Here is a 17,803-nt window from a genome sequence, read left to right on the forward strand (position 1 = left end):
GAACAGGCACTGCACGCAGTTTCAGAAAACAAGTGTTTGGTTTTAATTACATTTAAGAACAATTAAAACAATTACTAATACAATTGGCTACATTCTGAGACATGTGAACAGCCCAGAGAGTACGCCTCAACATGGCAGGGGCATAAAACAACGGTTAGTTAATCAAGTAATCCCTTAAAATGAATTGGCAGGAGAGGGATGCACCAGCAGAGTAAGAAACTGCAGAGACAATCAGTACTATCATCAGTTTGAACATTAAAAACCTGCAGGGCAATACTTTAAGAAAGTGCATCATGTAGTGAAACTTATTGACATCATCTTCATGTGCTGTACGAACATGAACGGGGCTTCTGCCTCAGTCACGTAAAGGTACTTAATGATACTGGCACTGAACAGTTGGTTCTTGAGATGTGGGAACATTAAGAAAACTCTTGTGTGAAGCGCAACTGGAACTCCCGGATCTTCTGCAGTACCACCTTCAGCTTCTCAGTTGGCGGCAGGATGGTCATTCTGGACGGAGAAAAGGTGGGTTCAGATTAATGGTATCGGTAGAGGTGCTGTAAAACTGGAAATCAGATTTACGTAATAGAAGGACGGTGCAAACAATCAGGCTTTATCCAACACAGCTTTTTGTTTTTGGATCAAGGAGTATTGGTTAAATACTGTTGGCCACCAGTGCTACCCCTCAGCCTCCTAGTAGAGGTGCAGGTGTAGTATGCATTTGAAAATCCTAGTTCACGTTCATCTTGAGTTATCATGTTCACAAACCTGGGTGTCCACACTGCCTGCCCTGCCTGTGTGGCAGGGTGAGGATAACACCTCATCAGCTTCATACAGCTGAGAGGTAAAAACTGCAATGAATTACGCTTTTTTTTTCAACATGTTTTACAAACTACATTATTTTATTTTGACTAGTTTGTTTTCATATAATGCACACTTTGCTTAGACTTAAACCTGTGTGACTGTAAACTGACACAAGGTGTCACCGCTGAGCCATAAATTAGCAAGGTAAAACTTTCTCCACAGTTAAATCAAAATGTTTACATTATGAACTGACTGAGCAGGTACTGACTAGTTAGCTGCAGATTCGGATTGAGTTCCAGAGTGCCAGCTGCCTCTGTGCAGCACAACTGAAATTCACAGTTAGATGAGTGATAAGCTTATAAGGCACGTGTCACCGCACCCACAACTGAGCCACAAAGTGAACAGGATCACAAACTCTCCTGAAGTCATGAAGTGTGTGTGTTTGATATTGTAAGATAGAGAAGTTTAACTTCTCAAACTTCAGGATGGAAGGGAGACAAATAGAAGAGCAGCAGGGCAAAGGAGTAATAGAACCCAAACTTAGGTGTATTTAGATTCAGAATATTCAGCATAATGTTAGTGCAGGGCAGTAGGAGAGTTGAAAAGTTCATATTTAAAGAAAACTGTTCATGTCACAAGAGAACTTGTGATCGAGTGGAATTGGATTTGGGGATAAGCAGAGGGTGTTAGTGGGAGCACATATGCAAACAAGATGGAAATACTGGCACAGAAAGAAACGTAATGCAACATCAGAATAAGCAGATATAAGTGGTCTCATGTCTCATTCTCTCTTGTTGGTGAATATATATCAATATGACTTAAAAATGAATGCAAAGTGAAATGTCCTTTTGTTTTATTTTACATCTGAAAAGTTTCAACTCCGAATGTGGACAGCAGGGGGCGGTAGTTACGTTTGACTAGTACAAAAATTACCTCCTAATCACCTTACCTTGACCTTGATGAAAAATGTCATGACGTCAAGGAAAGGTGTAAAATTGATAAGAAATTTGATAAGTGCGTAGAGAATGAAACCGCATTAAACCACAACCGAATCAAACTAGACTAACGTCACACTGGGTGCTGTGGGGTTTAAACCAATCCACATGTTTTTACCCCACCGATTTAGTTAGGTCATATAAATGAGAACTGATGAAAATTACTACTTCATTACAAAGGTTGGAATTTTTTAGAAAAACAAAGATATAGGGTCAGTATTCTGAGAGTACTTTAAGTTATCTAATAAAATATCAGTATCTGGTGTCCCTGTATTGATACAATATTGCCACACAAAATATCACCGCTGCATCAATTTCCCCCCTCACCCCTAGTTTATACAGTGGAAAGGTTTGTAATAACGCAGAGCTTCTCTGCATAAACCCTGCACACCACCTCAATCTCAGCCGACGGGACCTCACACAGAGCCCGGGAATTTGTATCAGAGACTTTGTCCTTTCATGAAAACCACTGATTCCTTTTCAGCCTCTGCTTGAACTACATTGCTGTTTTCACAAAGAAACACATACTTAAGGCCTGCGTTTACACTGTGTTATTTTGGTCCGACTCCCTCCTTCACTGGGTCTGCTGGCTTTTGAGCCACAAATCTGCTCTGCTCTGGGCACAATGCTGGTTATTATTGAAATGAACTGGCTGTGTATGTAAATTAGTACACCGTTAGTAGATGATCCTGTGATTGCGGCATCAAGCTAATTTGCCTCGCTTAGTAAATGTCCCTCATAGCCAAACAATGAAATAAATCTAAATAAATAAATAAAGTGTATTATTATTTTTTTAAGTTTTACTGCTGCAGAGTGTAAATAACTCCTCATCAACTCCTTTTCTAGGATTTCTATGACTGAAAATTCCCTCCATCTAGCTCTTATCCCATATTTTTTTATTAATTCATGATCATTCAAAAGACCCCCACACCCCAGAAATGAACGTAAATCATACAGACACACTTTAATTATTATTGCTCACAAGTTAGATTTAGAGAGCTTACACAAATCTACATTTTTTTATGCAGGGCAACAAATTGACAAGAAGGAGATTTAGTAGTTCAACTGTGGGTTTAACAGGCTTGTGTTTTTCATAATATATCAGTATTTTGTGCTACAGAAGATAATAAAGGAAACACTGGAGCTCTTTTACTCAGATAATTCCAACAGCTCTTCCATCCATATACTTCCAGGTCACTACCCTCACTTTGAAATCTTTCTAAGCAAAAACTATTTGAACATACTCAGCATGTGAATTTAGCCATACTGACCTGAAGTGGTAGGTTCCCTCTCTCTGACCAAAGCCACTTCCTGGTACCAAGCAGATTCCCTCCTCATCTAACAGCCTCATACAATAGAACATGTCTGGAACCAGGCCCAACTCCTGCAGACACACACACCTTATTTATAAGCAAAATTGCCTGCACACAAGAGTAACTCAAGGGATGCAGTGGGTGTATCGAGCAGACCTTGGCTTTGTCAATGGCCTTCTGAGGTAGAGTGATGCGAGGGAAGGTGTACATGGCTCCCTGGACTGGGTTACAGGTGATACCAGGCACTGTGTTGAAGATCTGCTCTGTTAGCCGGGCCTTCTCGGCCAGAGCTGATAGCACTGCCGTCCGCTCCTGGAGGGAAAACAAAAGGTAAAACTGTCAGCATTATATGAGTGAAAGCCGTTTAAAATAAAATACAATGCTACTATGTCAGCCCATGTTCACATGATACTATGTACTGTTTTACCTTTGGCGTTCATTTGCCAGGTTTTGGTGAAGTACCAACTGTGATTATTTTGTATTCTGCATAAAATAGTAAGGAAAGATACTGGGTAGACAAAAACATGTATATCTGGTTTCAATGTGTAATTCAGGACGTAGGCTTTGAATCTAACACAAACAATCGTTTGTTTACCAGCCCCATTGTGGCCAATGGTGGCATACCTGTATGTAGCCATCCATTCACTACACAATAATTGAAGATCAGACTTTCCCACAGCTAAAACTCGCAGCTACACACTGCAACAACAAAGACAACTGAAGGTTTGCACTAGCTATGAGCACATTAATGATGATCAAGCTGTCTTTCAAGTCCTCACTGAACACATCGAGTTAATTACTCACAAAGCAGGCTGGAAAAACCAACCTAAGAGAACCTCTGTGACATTGACTTCTCTAAAAGCTACTCGGAGTCAGCTGTACCAAGTAAGGAGATTAGATTGGAAGTGTGAGTTGCAGTAGAGGCCTTCCCAGCAAATAAAGCAACTCAAAGTGTGGTTGTGAAAGTCTGTGCCTAAGAAAGACCAGTGTGAACCGAACCTTGATTACAACAAGGTTTAAAGCATTACAGATCTCCGAAAGTTAGAAAACGGTTACAAAAGCCTTCGCAAATACCTGGGTGTAATGTTCACTTTATATTTTTACGAACTGCATACAAGGAAGGTAATTCAAGACTGCTGCTAATCTCCCAGAAAAGGGTACTGAAAGATCACGCCAAGAGCACAGAGCACAGTCTTGAAATGGGCGAAAACATAACCAAGTGTAATTCAAAAAAAGGTATGAAGCAATTTCTGCACCTTGCTAGAAGACAACAGACTAAATAAAATGTCAATGGACAACATGAAAGAAACTACTGCTTTTCAAAAATAATGAGTTTTCAAAATATAATATTAATGTTCTATAAAACTTTTAGACAGCAAACACATCACACTAACACCAAAAGTTCATCTTAACTCTGGATCATGAAGCATGGAGCAGAATGGTTACAGGACATTTTGCTATCTCAGAACATGAATCCCTTGGACTCATTGATGAAACAATAAATTTTTTTTACAGGCGCCTCTCGGGGCAGTAGTCCATGACACATCCAAGGGTTATGCAATGCATAAAGACAGTAACCAAAAGTCCAACATAAGTAAATCAACAACAGTGGAAAATAATTGAAAAAGATGGAGCAGCTGAGACGAAGTAACCAGAACAGGGCAGCTCAATCCGGACACCACAAATACTGATGAAATAACAGGAGTGTTTTTTAAGGAATGATTCAAAAACCTTTCTCATCATTGTGTAAGTCTCACAAACAGCTAAAGAGAACATCTGTGGGAGTTACCAGTTTGCATACTTGTTTAGTCAGATTGTGGTCATCTATAATTGAGACTTAATGAAGACCAGACCACAATGAGTAGTCAGTTTAGAAATCCAGAAGATGTGAAACAAAACAGCTCTGATTGTATGTTCAAATTTCAAAACCTGATCTGACTGAGTGCCACCTGAGAACTTTATCAAACCTAACACAGCTTTTGTGTGTAGATTAGGTGAGGCGATGTTTGCACTAGTTAATTCTGTTTGCATACACTCAGACCTTCATAAAAGTGGCATAAGAGGGCTCATCAGGCTGTGGGGGGTTCACCACGAGATCCAGTAGGGCCTGTCCGGGGACTGGTGGACACAGACGCACAGACACTAGTTTTATGAGTTGGGCTTTCACTTCAGGGTCCAAGTTGATGACCTCCATGTATCCTCCACGGAATCCACACCTAGAAAACAAACAGAGACAAGAAAGGTAAAGTTTGCTCTAACTGAAGGAGATGTACACGTCAACAAGGATTAACAACTCCAAGGACCATTTTCAGCTGCCCTGTGGGGTTTTCATGCTTGTTTATTGGTTTTAGTTGAGGTGCATTACTAATAAGCATCTGTAAAACTCAACCATAAACCCCCACTGAAAATGTTGAGTAAAATGCAGCTGAAATGTATAAAATCAAAGGTTTATTTATTCAAACAATGAATCATTAAGAGAATATGCTTTGTATAACCAGAAAAGCAATCAAGTCAATTTCACTTAACCAGATTCTAATAAATGTAAAATTTTACATTGTGTATATGTAACAAAATTCTTTTTTTAGTGTATTTTAATCTTGTTTACTGCTTCCACTCATATTTACTGGCTTTCACTTTATTTTCTTTATATTTATGGCGTGTGCATGTGTGTGGCCCTATCTGTGTGAGATACTCACTCTCCCATGTAACATTTGGAGGTGGAGTGGAACGAAGCCATTTCCACTGTGTTTGAGTACTCCGGTCCCATCTCAAACAGAACTTTCTTAAAAGAGTGAAACTGGCAGCCCTCTGCGTATACATTATCCTGGTAGACCTAAAAAAAAATAAACATGGCTTTATTAACATTAATAACACTTCATTATATTATAAACATCAAAGACATTTTTCTCACACCCTTTTGGTGTATATGATAAAATATTAGCAAAGTAAATGAAACAACTGCTGCAGTGCAGTAAGTTTGAAATAAATCTTTAAAGCGTAAAAGTTTGCACTCGGACACAAAACAGAATGTGAAATACGGACTTCATCGGCCATGAGGAAGAGATGTTCCTCTTTAGCAAATCGGATCACATCTTCGATGCACTGCCTGCTCTGGACCTGACCTGTCACACAGGGCAGAGAGTTTGATAATTAGGAGAAGTGTGTGAAGACAGAGAGAATAAACTAAATGTCTTTGAAGTCTTAACTGTCCGAGATCAAATATTATTGTTAACTAGGTTTGGTTTTGGTCCACACATACACAACAAGACTCTAAAACATCAGCAGCTTCTTAACGTCACATGGAGAAACTGCAATGAGGTGTACCAGTGGGGTTTCCGGGGTTGATGATGCAGAGGACACGAGGATTGCAGTGCTCCCTCGCGGCACTGAGCGCTCTCCTGAGCTCTGTGATGTTCAGACTCCAACAGTTGTCTTCGTCCAGGTAGTAATTTATCTGGACAGCGCCCAGGTCTGCCAGGGCAGCTGAGTACAGAGGGTACTGGGGGATGGAGATCATCACTCCTGTTCGGTCACGACCCTCCCCACACACCAGCAACTTCAATATGGTCTTGGATTGGAAGGTGTAAAGAGAAAAAGGAGGACAGAGTGGAGTGTCGTTATTATGGAGACTATGTATGGACTGTTGGGTTGATTGTGTACATTAAAAAGAAGAGTACAAACAATCAATTTTGTTGGGAGACAAACTTTAACACCTACATAGAAACATATTGGGGAAAAACAAGTTTCATACTGCAGGATCTTTAGTGCAGGAGTTAGGGTATTTTAAGGTCATTCAGCAGCCTGATTGGGTTGCAAAAAAGTGAGACAGACAAAGGTCTGTGGGTGGAGTAGTATTAGAGATGTACAAAGTACAGATAAGTATATATTTAACAAAAGCTGACTAAAGCACCTGTCCTCAGTTGCCATTTGTACAGCAGCAAAGTGAGTCAGCACATACCACAATGGCATCGCTGGCCCCAGTGGAGAGGTAGATGTTGTCGGGGTTGGAGGGGATGCCACCGTCTCTTTTCTCGATGTAGCGTGCCACATCCTGGCGGATGCACTCGATCCCCTGGCTAGCACTGTAGGCCCCTAATGATATGACACTGAACTTTGTTTAACAGGTAACATATTTAGTTGACCAGTTTACACAGAGATCAGACTGTCCAAATTAATGATTGATAAGCAGACAAATAGACGTAGATGCTAGTGACATGTGGTTGGTGTAGTGAGGGGGAGTTGTCTGACCTATACTGTGGCCTCCGCAGGCCTCAAGAATGCGCCGTGCTCTTTGCTTGGCATCCTCAGGAAACTTGCTATCTTCCAACAGTGCTGGATAAGAGCAGAGAGCCAAGACCTGAGAGGAAAAGAACAAAAATCACTACATGTCCCACAACTGTGACCACTGTGACTTAATCAATCTGTAATTATTTGCAAAGTTAAGCATTTATTGTTCATGTTTTTTAATTTTAAATCCAATATCGAAAGTTACACTAAAATGCCACCATTAAGCTTCTATTTGAGTACTTTTATCTCAGTGCTGAAAGTACTGTGTATATGACATAGACATCTATGGCTTTTGGGCATCTGGAGGAAACCCAGAGGCCCAAGAAGAACATGGAAGCTTCATATGGTTTAAACTGAGAACCTTCTTGCTGTGAGGTGACGGTGCTAGCCACTGCACCACCATGCTACACCAGTTTCATAATATATGACCTAAATTGCAAGACTAACAATGAGCTGGCCACTAAATATTTCTTCAGCGGGAATGTGTTGCTTCAACATTATTTCATATGTGGTTTTAGGGTTGTTTTGGGTTTTCTGTCATACAGTTTTGTTTCCTTCTGTAATTATGAGTGCGTCCTACTTAGCAAAAACACAGGCATTAACAGATTGTAAGCTTTAACCAAGAGAGTGGTCTAACCTGTCTGAAAAATGTAATTGGTTTCTGACCCATAGCGTGGGCGTCACCTATGTTGGCCTTGATGACTTCTGTGAAAGGTTTCTTCGCTCCCTGGAACAAAACAGAGAAAGGTACCTGATATCAGTGACTGAACAAAGTGTGAAAAAAAAATCTTTGCATTGTTAATTCTAGGAACATATGCTCACCAAACAAGTTTGGACGTGTAAAAAAGGAGTAAGTGAGGAGGAAACAAGTGAGCAAAGGTAAAGCAGAAACGTTACTGTTTTCCCTGTCTTTTTCTCCGTTCCTTCTTTTGATTGCTTCCAACATCAATCATGGTTAAAATGATTATGGTTATTACATCATAACTGACATCTGGAGAAGAGCAGATGAGAAGCATACCCGGCATAAGAGACTCTTTGTAGGGAGAGATTAAAACAAAGACTCATAGGAAGCAGGATTGAGAATTGCAAAGTAACTCCAAGAGGTACATCACAAATCACCTTTGCTGTGCTCCTAATCTGAGCAACCTCATGTTATAGCTTACAAGCATATAACTGATTACTACACATAAAATCTCAAACTACTAAATAATAAAGTCTGTATGAGAACGGGATCACCATTTCAACACGATCACAAGAGAAGGTTTTCTTTCTGACAAGCATATACATGACAGACATTTAGGCTACCTTCACACTGCAGGTCTTAATGCTCAATTCCGATTTTTTGATCAAATCCGATTTTTTTGTCTGCTTGTTCACACTACAAATAAAATGCGACAGCAAACGCTCCCTAGTGTGAACGCTTCAAAGCGGCCCGCATGCCCAAAAGAAGACGTCACACACAACGCGCTGTTTAGACCCAGAGCAAACAATATTGTTTGACTGATGGCCCTTAATATAAAGACTTCGGACTTTACGTTTCCCAATTTTTGCTTTAAGTAATGTAAATAACCTAATAACTATCCTTATTGCTGTTTTAGAGAGGAGCGGTGCTTCAAAGGATAGTTGCAGGTTTCTGTCAGAATCTGCAGATTATACAGTACAAATAAAATGTTCACGTTGTCTTCCCAACAGTTTCACTGACATCTACACGGGATGGCCAGGAAGCATTCGCGATGTCTTCTCCGGCGCTGATAATTGGCGTCTGTCTTGTGTCAGTGACGTAAAAGACGGATTTAATGCGACGTGACCGTTCAAACAGCAGTCGCTTTCTAAAACATCAGATATGTATCGGATTCAGTACCACATACGAAAGTGACCCAGATCGGATTTGAAAATATCGGATTTGTGCCATTCACAGTGTCATACCATGATCGGATATGGGTCAAAAAAATCGGATTTGATGCGCTTTCGCCTGCAGTGTGAACGTAGCCTTAGTCACCAGTCCTGAGCGCTAGCATTTCTTTGCCCTTTAAGCACTGGTATTATCATGTAATCCTTTAAAGCAATAAAAGCTTGTACTTGCTGACACCATAAGAGTAGAAAGTAAGCCAAGCATGAATTATGTTTTTTTTATGTTTACTTCCACCCAAGCATGTTTAACAGAGCCAGGGGTTCAAATGTACAGGCTACACTTGTCTCAGGAGCTGTAAGAAAACATGTAATCATTAATGAACACACTAATGTCATGGAATTTACAACTGCAGTTAAAGTCAGTCACCTTGTCCTTCGATATTGTTAGGCTTATCTTCTTTTTTCATGTGCAATGTTTGCTTTTGGTTACGGTTTTAGCTGCAGTGCCTTTAACTTTTAAGCAGTGTTGTATTTTTCATTTTCCCTATTTGGTTTGCTCTTCTTTTGAAATTTTTGAGGTTATTGGGAGTCAGATCATGGTGGCAGCAGACCAAGAAGGATATTCTAGAGGCCCTTACCCCTAGCAACACTTTCCATTTGCTCCTGGGGGATTCTGAGGCATTCCCAGGCCTGATGAGATAATCTCTCAAATCAGAAGTCCTTGTATTCATCTCACATAGAGCTTTTTGTCCCCTCATAAACCTCACATGGATCTTCTCACCATTAGAAGTTTTTGTTTTACAAAGGCTCTGGTACAGACTGTAGTTTGGGCTGCAGCGCAAAAGTGCTGGCCTGGAAGGGCACAGTCCTGCTGCCAGGGCTACCAGACACACAAAAACGTCATTTGCTATTGTTGATGTTGGGGTTTCACTCACAAATTGCAGGCTGAATCCAATTATAAGACACTCTTGAGTCCTCTTCATTTCATTCCTCTATTTATCCAAACCATTTTCTGCTTCTGTCCACCTCATTGTCCACTTTCATTTTATTTGAGCCCTTCCTCGTCAACTATTTCACCTAACCAAATTATGCACACGCTGGTCTGGAGCCCATTTGTCTATTTACTGATCACAACATGCACCACCCTTTGCTGTTAATTAGAGGAGGACATGTGATAACAGATGTCCTCTGTTACTTTGGACAGCCTGGGCCAGTCATAAAACTAAAGTGAAAACTGTACTAAGCCTTCACTGAAGGTTTGTCTGAAATACAATTAGAAAACTGCAAATCCCCAGTTTGTATTGCATTGTGATATAAACACAACTACATAGTACATCCACACTTCACTCAAAGGGGAAAGTGGTATATCCTTTTTCATAACTGTGGGTAAGAGGCAGGGTACATCCAGTCACCAAACCATCAAGAGAGACAACCACACATTCTCATTTGACGCCTATAGCCAATTTAGAAATCCATTTAACCTGAGAAGCATTTGTTTGGACTATGGGAGGAAGTCATGCAAGCACAGAGTGAACATGCAGTACACAAAAAGGCCCCAGCGTACCAGGAGGCTCAGCCCAGGAATGTTCTTGTCGTGAGGCGACAGTACCCGTGCACTGCTGTGTGGCCATTTAACTTTACCAAACACTTCCACAAGTGCCCTTTAATTAGCATTTCAGGCAAGGATACAACATTTTATTATCTAGTAATACAATAAAATAAAAAAAACACAAAGAACATAAAAAGAAAAAAATCCACAGAGCAGTTCCAGAAGTACATCTGGAGCTTACTGCACCCTGTTTATGTAAACTGTCTTTGTGGTTCTGAAATTCAGGACATGCTGTTCTCATTCTACTGGCTCGCACCAATTATTGCACCTCCCAAAAAATCTTGGGAACTTGTTTTGTTTTCTGCAGAACTGCAGCCACTGTCTATTCTGAAACCTGCCTCAGATGGGTTCTACACAGCTTTTCCTATATGTAATTCCTTACCTCAAGAGATTTTGGACTTTCACCAGTGAAAGGATTCAGGTTTGAACATATTAACCATTTATAAGATAATTAAGACAAAACAGAAGATTTCTGTTAACCAAAATGACCAAAAGGATCATTTTAATCTATGAAAATGATTGGGCATTGTTTTTATCATGATGAAATAATGTTACGTTTCACTACATTTCTAAATAGCTACAGAAAGAAAACAAAAATTGCTGGTAAACTCAACCCAACATTCATTTTGGGTCTTATTTACTTCTTAACATTCATCAAAATAAGTGGACTATATTGTGGTAATATACACCTTACCTTATCCTGTCGAGTCCTATAGTTTAAGTTCTCCTTTGGGTTAAACAACTACATACACACAACAAACAAACTGCTGTTTACATTATTCTTGCCATGATTCACTGTGCTCTACATGACAAAACAGCAAGCAACCAGCCTCTAAGTTCAACTGAAAGTGTTTTCCTTGAAACCAAGTCACTATTAGTCATTTTTGTGTTCTTGAATAATATCAAGAGCAAGCTCTCAAATGTCCTTTGAGTTAGGATTTTGTCAGATAAGAGCTTGATTGGAATCTAAGTAATGGGATGCAGCACTTTTCCTTTTTAGCCCCCATTCTCGAGCAACAAAGAGACTGCTGTTCTCCGGGTAGAATAGGAGCCAGTTGGTTCCCCGGCTCGCTGCTCTGTTTCTCCTGCTCAGTCAGCACCAGGTGAATATTACGCAGACCAGACCTGCAGACCAGGCCAAGAAAGCCTGTGGGACAACAGGCCTGACAGTCATCGTGAATGTTATTTCACTTACAACAGCTGTAGTTTGGACTCTTTGTTCTCTATGCTTAACTGTGCTAGAGTAACTGGAACATGGTTCATTCAAGCTATAACTGAGGCAAAGTGGAAAATAACCTTGTTGCTTTAATCATGTGGTTTATCAAAGTCAATTTTACTGAAATGCACTCAATGTTCATTTCAGTAAAAGAAAATTAAAGAACTGTTTACAGTAATAGATGGGCTCTTTTCCCCCGTTCTACTGGTGTATTGTCACCCTTTTATTATGACAGGAAGTGCAGAACTGCCAGAAGCTTAGGTTCATGCTTGAATTAGCACTGTGGGCACTGTTCTGCCAGATGTCTGGGTCATTATCACACAGACGCACACACGCATAATATCTGCTGAGTTGTCAGTGAGTGTTCCAGTTAAAAGATTTGACAGGAAGCTCACCAATAGATGACGAGTCAACTTTGTCATGACTTCTGGGAAAAGTTTTTTTTTGCAGGATTTGCTTTGGCTTCAATAAGCAAAGAAGAACAATTTGACAACCAGAGAAGTGAGGCCACATTTCACCAGAACTGGGGGGGACTGCTTGTTATAAGGCTCCTTGCACAGAAAGGCCTCTGAGGCTGCTGGGCCTCACAGCTGCAGCTCAGTTCAATGAAACCTCTCCCCCGCGTGCAGAAGGGAGGTGGGTAAACCCAGAAAGAAACAAAGGAGGACAGAGAGTGCACCCTCTCCTCTTATGTAATAACCCTTTGTATTATACACATCCTTTTGGATCCTTTGGCCGCCCCTGGCAAGATGAGAGCAAAGTGTACTCAAAGAAGGCCAGAGCCGTCCCCGCAGGCTCATCACGTGTCTCGTGAAGAGGACATAACTGCAGAGCCGAGGGTTGCGTTACAGCTTTCAAAAGACAGCTTGTTCAGCCTAGCCGTCCTTCCTAAGGGAAGCACAGTAAATCAATATTGCCCTGTTGAATGTAAGACGAGCAGAGGGCGACAAGCTCATCGTGGCGCATGCAAACACTTTGAATGCTGACCTGCCCTGAATGTCCTGCTTCCACTCCCTGAGCCAGTCAGCAAAAGTCAAGCATCTCATGCACAAAGCCTGCCCTGAATTATTATTTTGTAACTGTATCTGGAGGAAACAGAGTAGGGAAATGACACTTTTTACTTACTGTGTGCCAAAATCTAATATGAGGCAATCTTAATAATTTCTGGGTTTATATATAAAGGGGGTATTTCCAACAGGTGTGACCTATGACGGCTGTGTAGAGTTAGATTCCAGCTGTTTAATAGTTTCAACAGCTGGGTATGTACATAACTGCATAACCGTGTCTTCCCCTTGGCTAAAACAAACAAAAAAACAACAAACAATTAAAAAAAAAAATACGGGAAATATGATTTAACACTTAAAAAACACGTTAGAACCCGCACTTTAAAGCACATAGCTTTAAATTAACAAGCCATTCTTTTGAAACCCAACTCCCTCCTGAGTGCCACCTCAGCGATACTCTTAACTCAGTTCGCGCTTTTCTCCTGCTTTGTCCAACTTTGGCTCCACTTTACCTCCTTCAGCTCCTTCTCTATCTGCACCGCCCGCTGGACGATGGGTCCGCGGACCGCGTACTCCACCCGCTTAACGTTGGGGTTCATGCTGTCCAAAGTCAGCACCCTGCCCCGGTGCGAGACTCCGTTCACTGCCTGCTGGGACATGTTTGTTATGTCACGAGCGCACCGTTGAAGCTGAAGCGTTATCTAAAAGATGAAAAAGAAAGAAAAAAAAGATAAGTTCAGCAATTAGACGCTCCTAGCTCCACGGGGAGCAGATAAAGTATATCAGCAGTTACCAGTTGTTCAGCGGGGATGTTGTCAGAAAAGTTTCCGTGTTTACTTTCCCTCCAAGCCCCTTTCTTTTAAGCTTCAACTGACACACGAGCCTCTGCACCCTGGGTGTTTGTATCCCCCCCCCCAGGGCCGCCCCGTGCTGCCCCGCCTTCGCGCGCTGTCGTTTGCGATTGGCTGGATTTTCCTAACCGTGACTGACGTCAGCGTCTAACGCTGCTGACTGGCGCCGTGTCATACTGCAAATTTTGTTATCGATCCGATAGCAAGTGAATATGGTGCAGGTCCTGCCGATACCAATACCAATACTTTTAACCTCTAAAGGCAGCTTATGTAGGGGAGTGACAGTGTGTTGTGTGACATTTTAATGATTACAAAGTTTTTGTGATTTCCACTTTCCACAAAAATTGGTTATTTAAAAAAAATATTTTTTGAGACTGAGCTTGCAAAGAAAAGCATCTGGACTTCTTTAAGTTGCTTGAAGACGTTTCACCTCTCATCCGAGAAGCTTCTTCAGGTCTAAGGTCAAATGGTGGGGAGTCCCAGATATAAACCTAGTGGGAGTATCCCCCCACAGAGGGACGAAAGGACCCCCTGATGAGCCAAGGTGTGAAAATGGGTGTGGGTCCCAATCAGCCAGGTTTTCAGTTGAGCTCATTGTGAAACCTGGCCCCCCACCTTATCATTATGATATCATGCGAAAGCAACTTAAAGAAGTCCAGACGCTTTTCTTTGCAAGCTCATTTGACTACGATGACCTGGATGACTGAGAACCTTCACAGACATTTTTTGAGACTCTAAATCGCTTTGGGTTAGTGTTTGCTATGTATATAGGTTAAAGACTATACAGTCAGCACAAAAAGGCTAATAAATGTTTCACAATGCATGTTTGAGCTCAATTTTTCCATTTAAACAAATAATTTATTTAAGAAAATTTAATGGGCAACATACTGTATTGGAGAATAGAAGCAAAGTATCGATCCTATTCTCCAAAAGTTGATTCTGTTCATCTGGACATAGTGTTTTGTGGGAGAAACGTTTCATCACTCATCCAGGTGACTTCTTCAGTCTCAGCTGACTGCAGGTTTCCCCAATCTTATAAACAGTACATTGCATAATGACTGAAACTAGCCCACTGAAGGAACAATGGGCTGGGAGGTCCAGTTTTGTGGGAGAAATGTTTCTCCCACAAAACGCTACCTCCAGATGAACAGAATCAACTTTTGGAGATTTACTTACCTGGATGACTGAGCATGCATCAAGATATCGATCCTATTGCGTCAGTATCAATCCAATACCGGCATCAGCTTCAGCTGCCTTTTGCTTCCATGTTTTTACAGTTATTCTTAATTGTTATGCATCGGGAAGTATTTCTTTAAAGTTAAAGCATGAAGTAATAAATAAGTAAGTAGAATTCAACGTTGTTAGCAAGCAGCGGCTAATTTACGTTAAGAGACAATGTTAGCGTGTGCAAGTCCGAGCCAATGTTGGCCACCTAAATAACAGTGACGAAAAAATGGATGGTAAAAGAGTGCACAAAGTACAGCCCAAGTTCTTTAATAACGAGATTTTTCTTCCTTTCTTTGTCCCGCTTGAGAGTGTGGCTTGTCCAGTAGAAGAAGGCGTTTGGAAGATGTTAGTTTGCTAGTTTTATTGGTTTTTCATGAAGACAAGCAGCACAGCTCAAAAGAAAGAAAAAGCACTAAAGGTTAAGTCAAGGTCGAAGTTCCCACATTAAAGCGGTTTTCTTTTCTTTTCTTTTCTTTTTAAACTGAACTGTATAATTAGAAAAGAGCTAAGCAATAAGCACCATTCCCAACTGTTATAAAGTCATATTTATGCTAGGTTCTCAAAACTGGCTGACTAACTCGCCTGGGATAGACCTCTGGCGTGTTGTATCTGCTGTAGAAATACTTTATTTACCTTGGACATGGACTTCATCGCGACGATGGCTCTGTTATCATGCGAATACCGTAATCTGTACTTCGTAAAATCTTACAAGACTAGTCCAATTTATTAAATGTCCTTCGTTCCGCTGCTGTGATCAATGTGGAGCAAAACAGTAGAGCAACATGAAGAAGCCACTATCTGATTTTTAGTACAGTTAATCAATAACCAGACAGTATTTAATAAACAACTTTTTGAATTATCTGTTCATAATGTAGGTCAGTGGTTACAACTGCAGTTACAATAGTTGTTAACAACATATAATAACTAGTTTCAGTTTTAAGTTATTTTACTTAGGTTTGTGTTTAAAAAATAATAATATTAATACAAATACTTTTTAGTTTTAGAGATCCGTGTCAATCACACATCATACAATCAAACATCTAACTTCTATTTTTATTTCTCTCATTCAGAAAATTCTTGCTGAAAACAAAAACGTGGGTTTTAATTGGGTGATTTGCTGTGGGTTCACCACTGGACAACAGTGTAATATCAGCCATACAGTGGCCCTGCTCTGAAGCAGAGATTTTGACTCGATATAGCAGGTGAAGCAGGCCTGGCTTTTCTTACAGTGAGGTGTCCCAGACAGCCATTACAGGTTGACAGTCAGCATACGCAATACCAGGACCCCGATTGTCAAGCAGATAAATGAAATGCAGGTTTCATTAATTTTATTACTTAGCGTTTCTAGCTCTTAAAAAAAAATCCATAAAACAGGTATACTGCTACAGTGAATGTAACGACAGAGTAACTATTAAAGTATTATGTTGTCAGCTCAGAATGGAAACTTCTTTGCCGGAGGGAGAGAGTCAGATTAATGCTGTCTGTGTCATTTTAACAGTATCATTTCTATTGGATTGTTGATGAATAATGCCCTGTATTATGACGGACATTAAGTGCAATAGCAACAGCTAACATATAGAAAAATAGACTTCTAAAGAGGGTTTGGGGCAAGAGTTTTGAAAGTTTTCCACTTTCTTTTAACACTGGAAACTGGCTGCTTTTTCAGTCATCTTGAGTCCAGTCCTTGTACCTTCACATTTTCAGAAGAATGTGTTTGTTTGTTGACCAACTTAACACTGACCTACAAATCATTCAACTCTGAAAACGGCACCTAAGTCAAGGCATGAAACAATGTTGTGTCTACACATCACACAACTTAACAAAGAACCCATTTTAAATTGTATCTTTAGGCTCTTTGTGACTAACAGCTGTCACAAAACTCATCATTTGTTACATCAAAATATGAAATGCCAAAGATAACAGTTTGAAAGGCATAAAACTGTACCAAGAAGGTCATTTTCAAAGAGCTCTTAGTTGAAAACTTGGCATCTTTCAGCATGGTGTGTGGCATGCCCTTAAAAAAATCTGATGGAGTAACACAAAAGAAGGTGCAGGTCTAAAGACTAAAGCAGAAGAGCATCTGATAGTCAGGTCCTTAAGAAACAGGGGGAAAAAATCCAGCAAAGACCTGACGGAGGACCTGAGAGATGCATTGTCCCTTCAATTGATGCATCTGCTGTTCGCTCAAGCCTCATCAGAAATGGTGTCAGTGGAAGAGCTGCTGTTAGGAAGCCATTATTGAGTAAGGAAAACAGAGAAAAGGCTGAGGTATGCCAAATTACACAAGACACAGACCGAAATCAGTAGCAACAGGTTTTATGGAGTGATGAATCCAAATTTGAAACACAGGGACAATAGTGAGTGTCTACAGTCGACTCTAAAACATGGTGGAGCCGTGTTGAAGCAGTGTGGGCTCATCTTGACAGGAAACCAAAGGCAGCCAACATCCAAAGAAGAGCTTTAAATGTCCTTCAAGAAGCCTGGAGAAGTACTCCTGAAGACTACTTAAAGAAACTACAAGACAGCTTCCATTAGAGAGCGCAGACTGTGTTGAATAAATAGTGGTCATTATCAAATATTGATTTTCAAAGTTCTTAGAACTATATTTATTCTTTTGCTTTGTATACTGTATTTTGGTTTATGTTA

At 40.5% G+C, this 17,803-nt stretch overlaps 1 protein-coding gene across 2 annotated transcripts; it reads right to left on the minus strand.

Annotated features, from left to right (window-relative positions):
• Positions 1–19: 19 nt before the first annotated feature.
• On the minus strand, positions 20–15,911 carry si:ch211-217a12.1 (alanine aminotransferase 2-like). 2 transcript variants are annotated; one of them, XM_040044127.1, is made up of 12 exons: positions 15,791–15,911; positions 13,592–13,780; positions 8,037–8,126; positions 7,361–7,469; positions 7,071–7,204; positions 6,437–6,680; positions 6,155–6,234; positions 5,809–5,945; positions 5,154–5,328; positions 3,269–3,424; positions 3,071–3,183; positions 20–510 (listed from the first exon to the last, which is right to left on the minus strand). In XM_040044127.1, the coding sequence occupies exons 1-12, from the start codon at positions 15,806–15,808 to the stop codon at positions 420–422; spliced, it is 1,536 nt and encodes a 511-aa protein (XP_039900061.1). In that variant the 5' UTR covers positions 15,809–15,911; the 3' UTR covers positions 20–419. The 2 variants fall into 2 exon arrangements, with proteins under 2 accessions (XP_039900061.1, XP_039900062.1); XM_040044128.1 differs by lacking the exon at positions 15,791–15,911 and adding an exon at positions 13,873–14,002.
• Between the last annotated feature and the right edge of the window lie 1,892 nt (positions 15,912–17,803).

Source organism: Simochromis diagramma, unplaced genomic scaffold (genome assembly GCF_900408965.1).
Source record: "Simochromis diagramma unplaced genomic scaffold, fSimDia1.1 OVJJ01000602.1, whole genome shotgun sequence".
NCBI lineage: Eukaryota > Metazoa > Chordata > Actinopteri > Cichliformes > Cichlidae > Simochromis > Simochromis diagramma.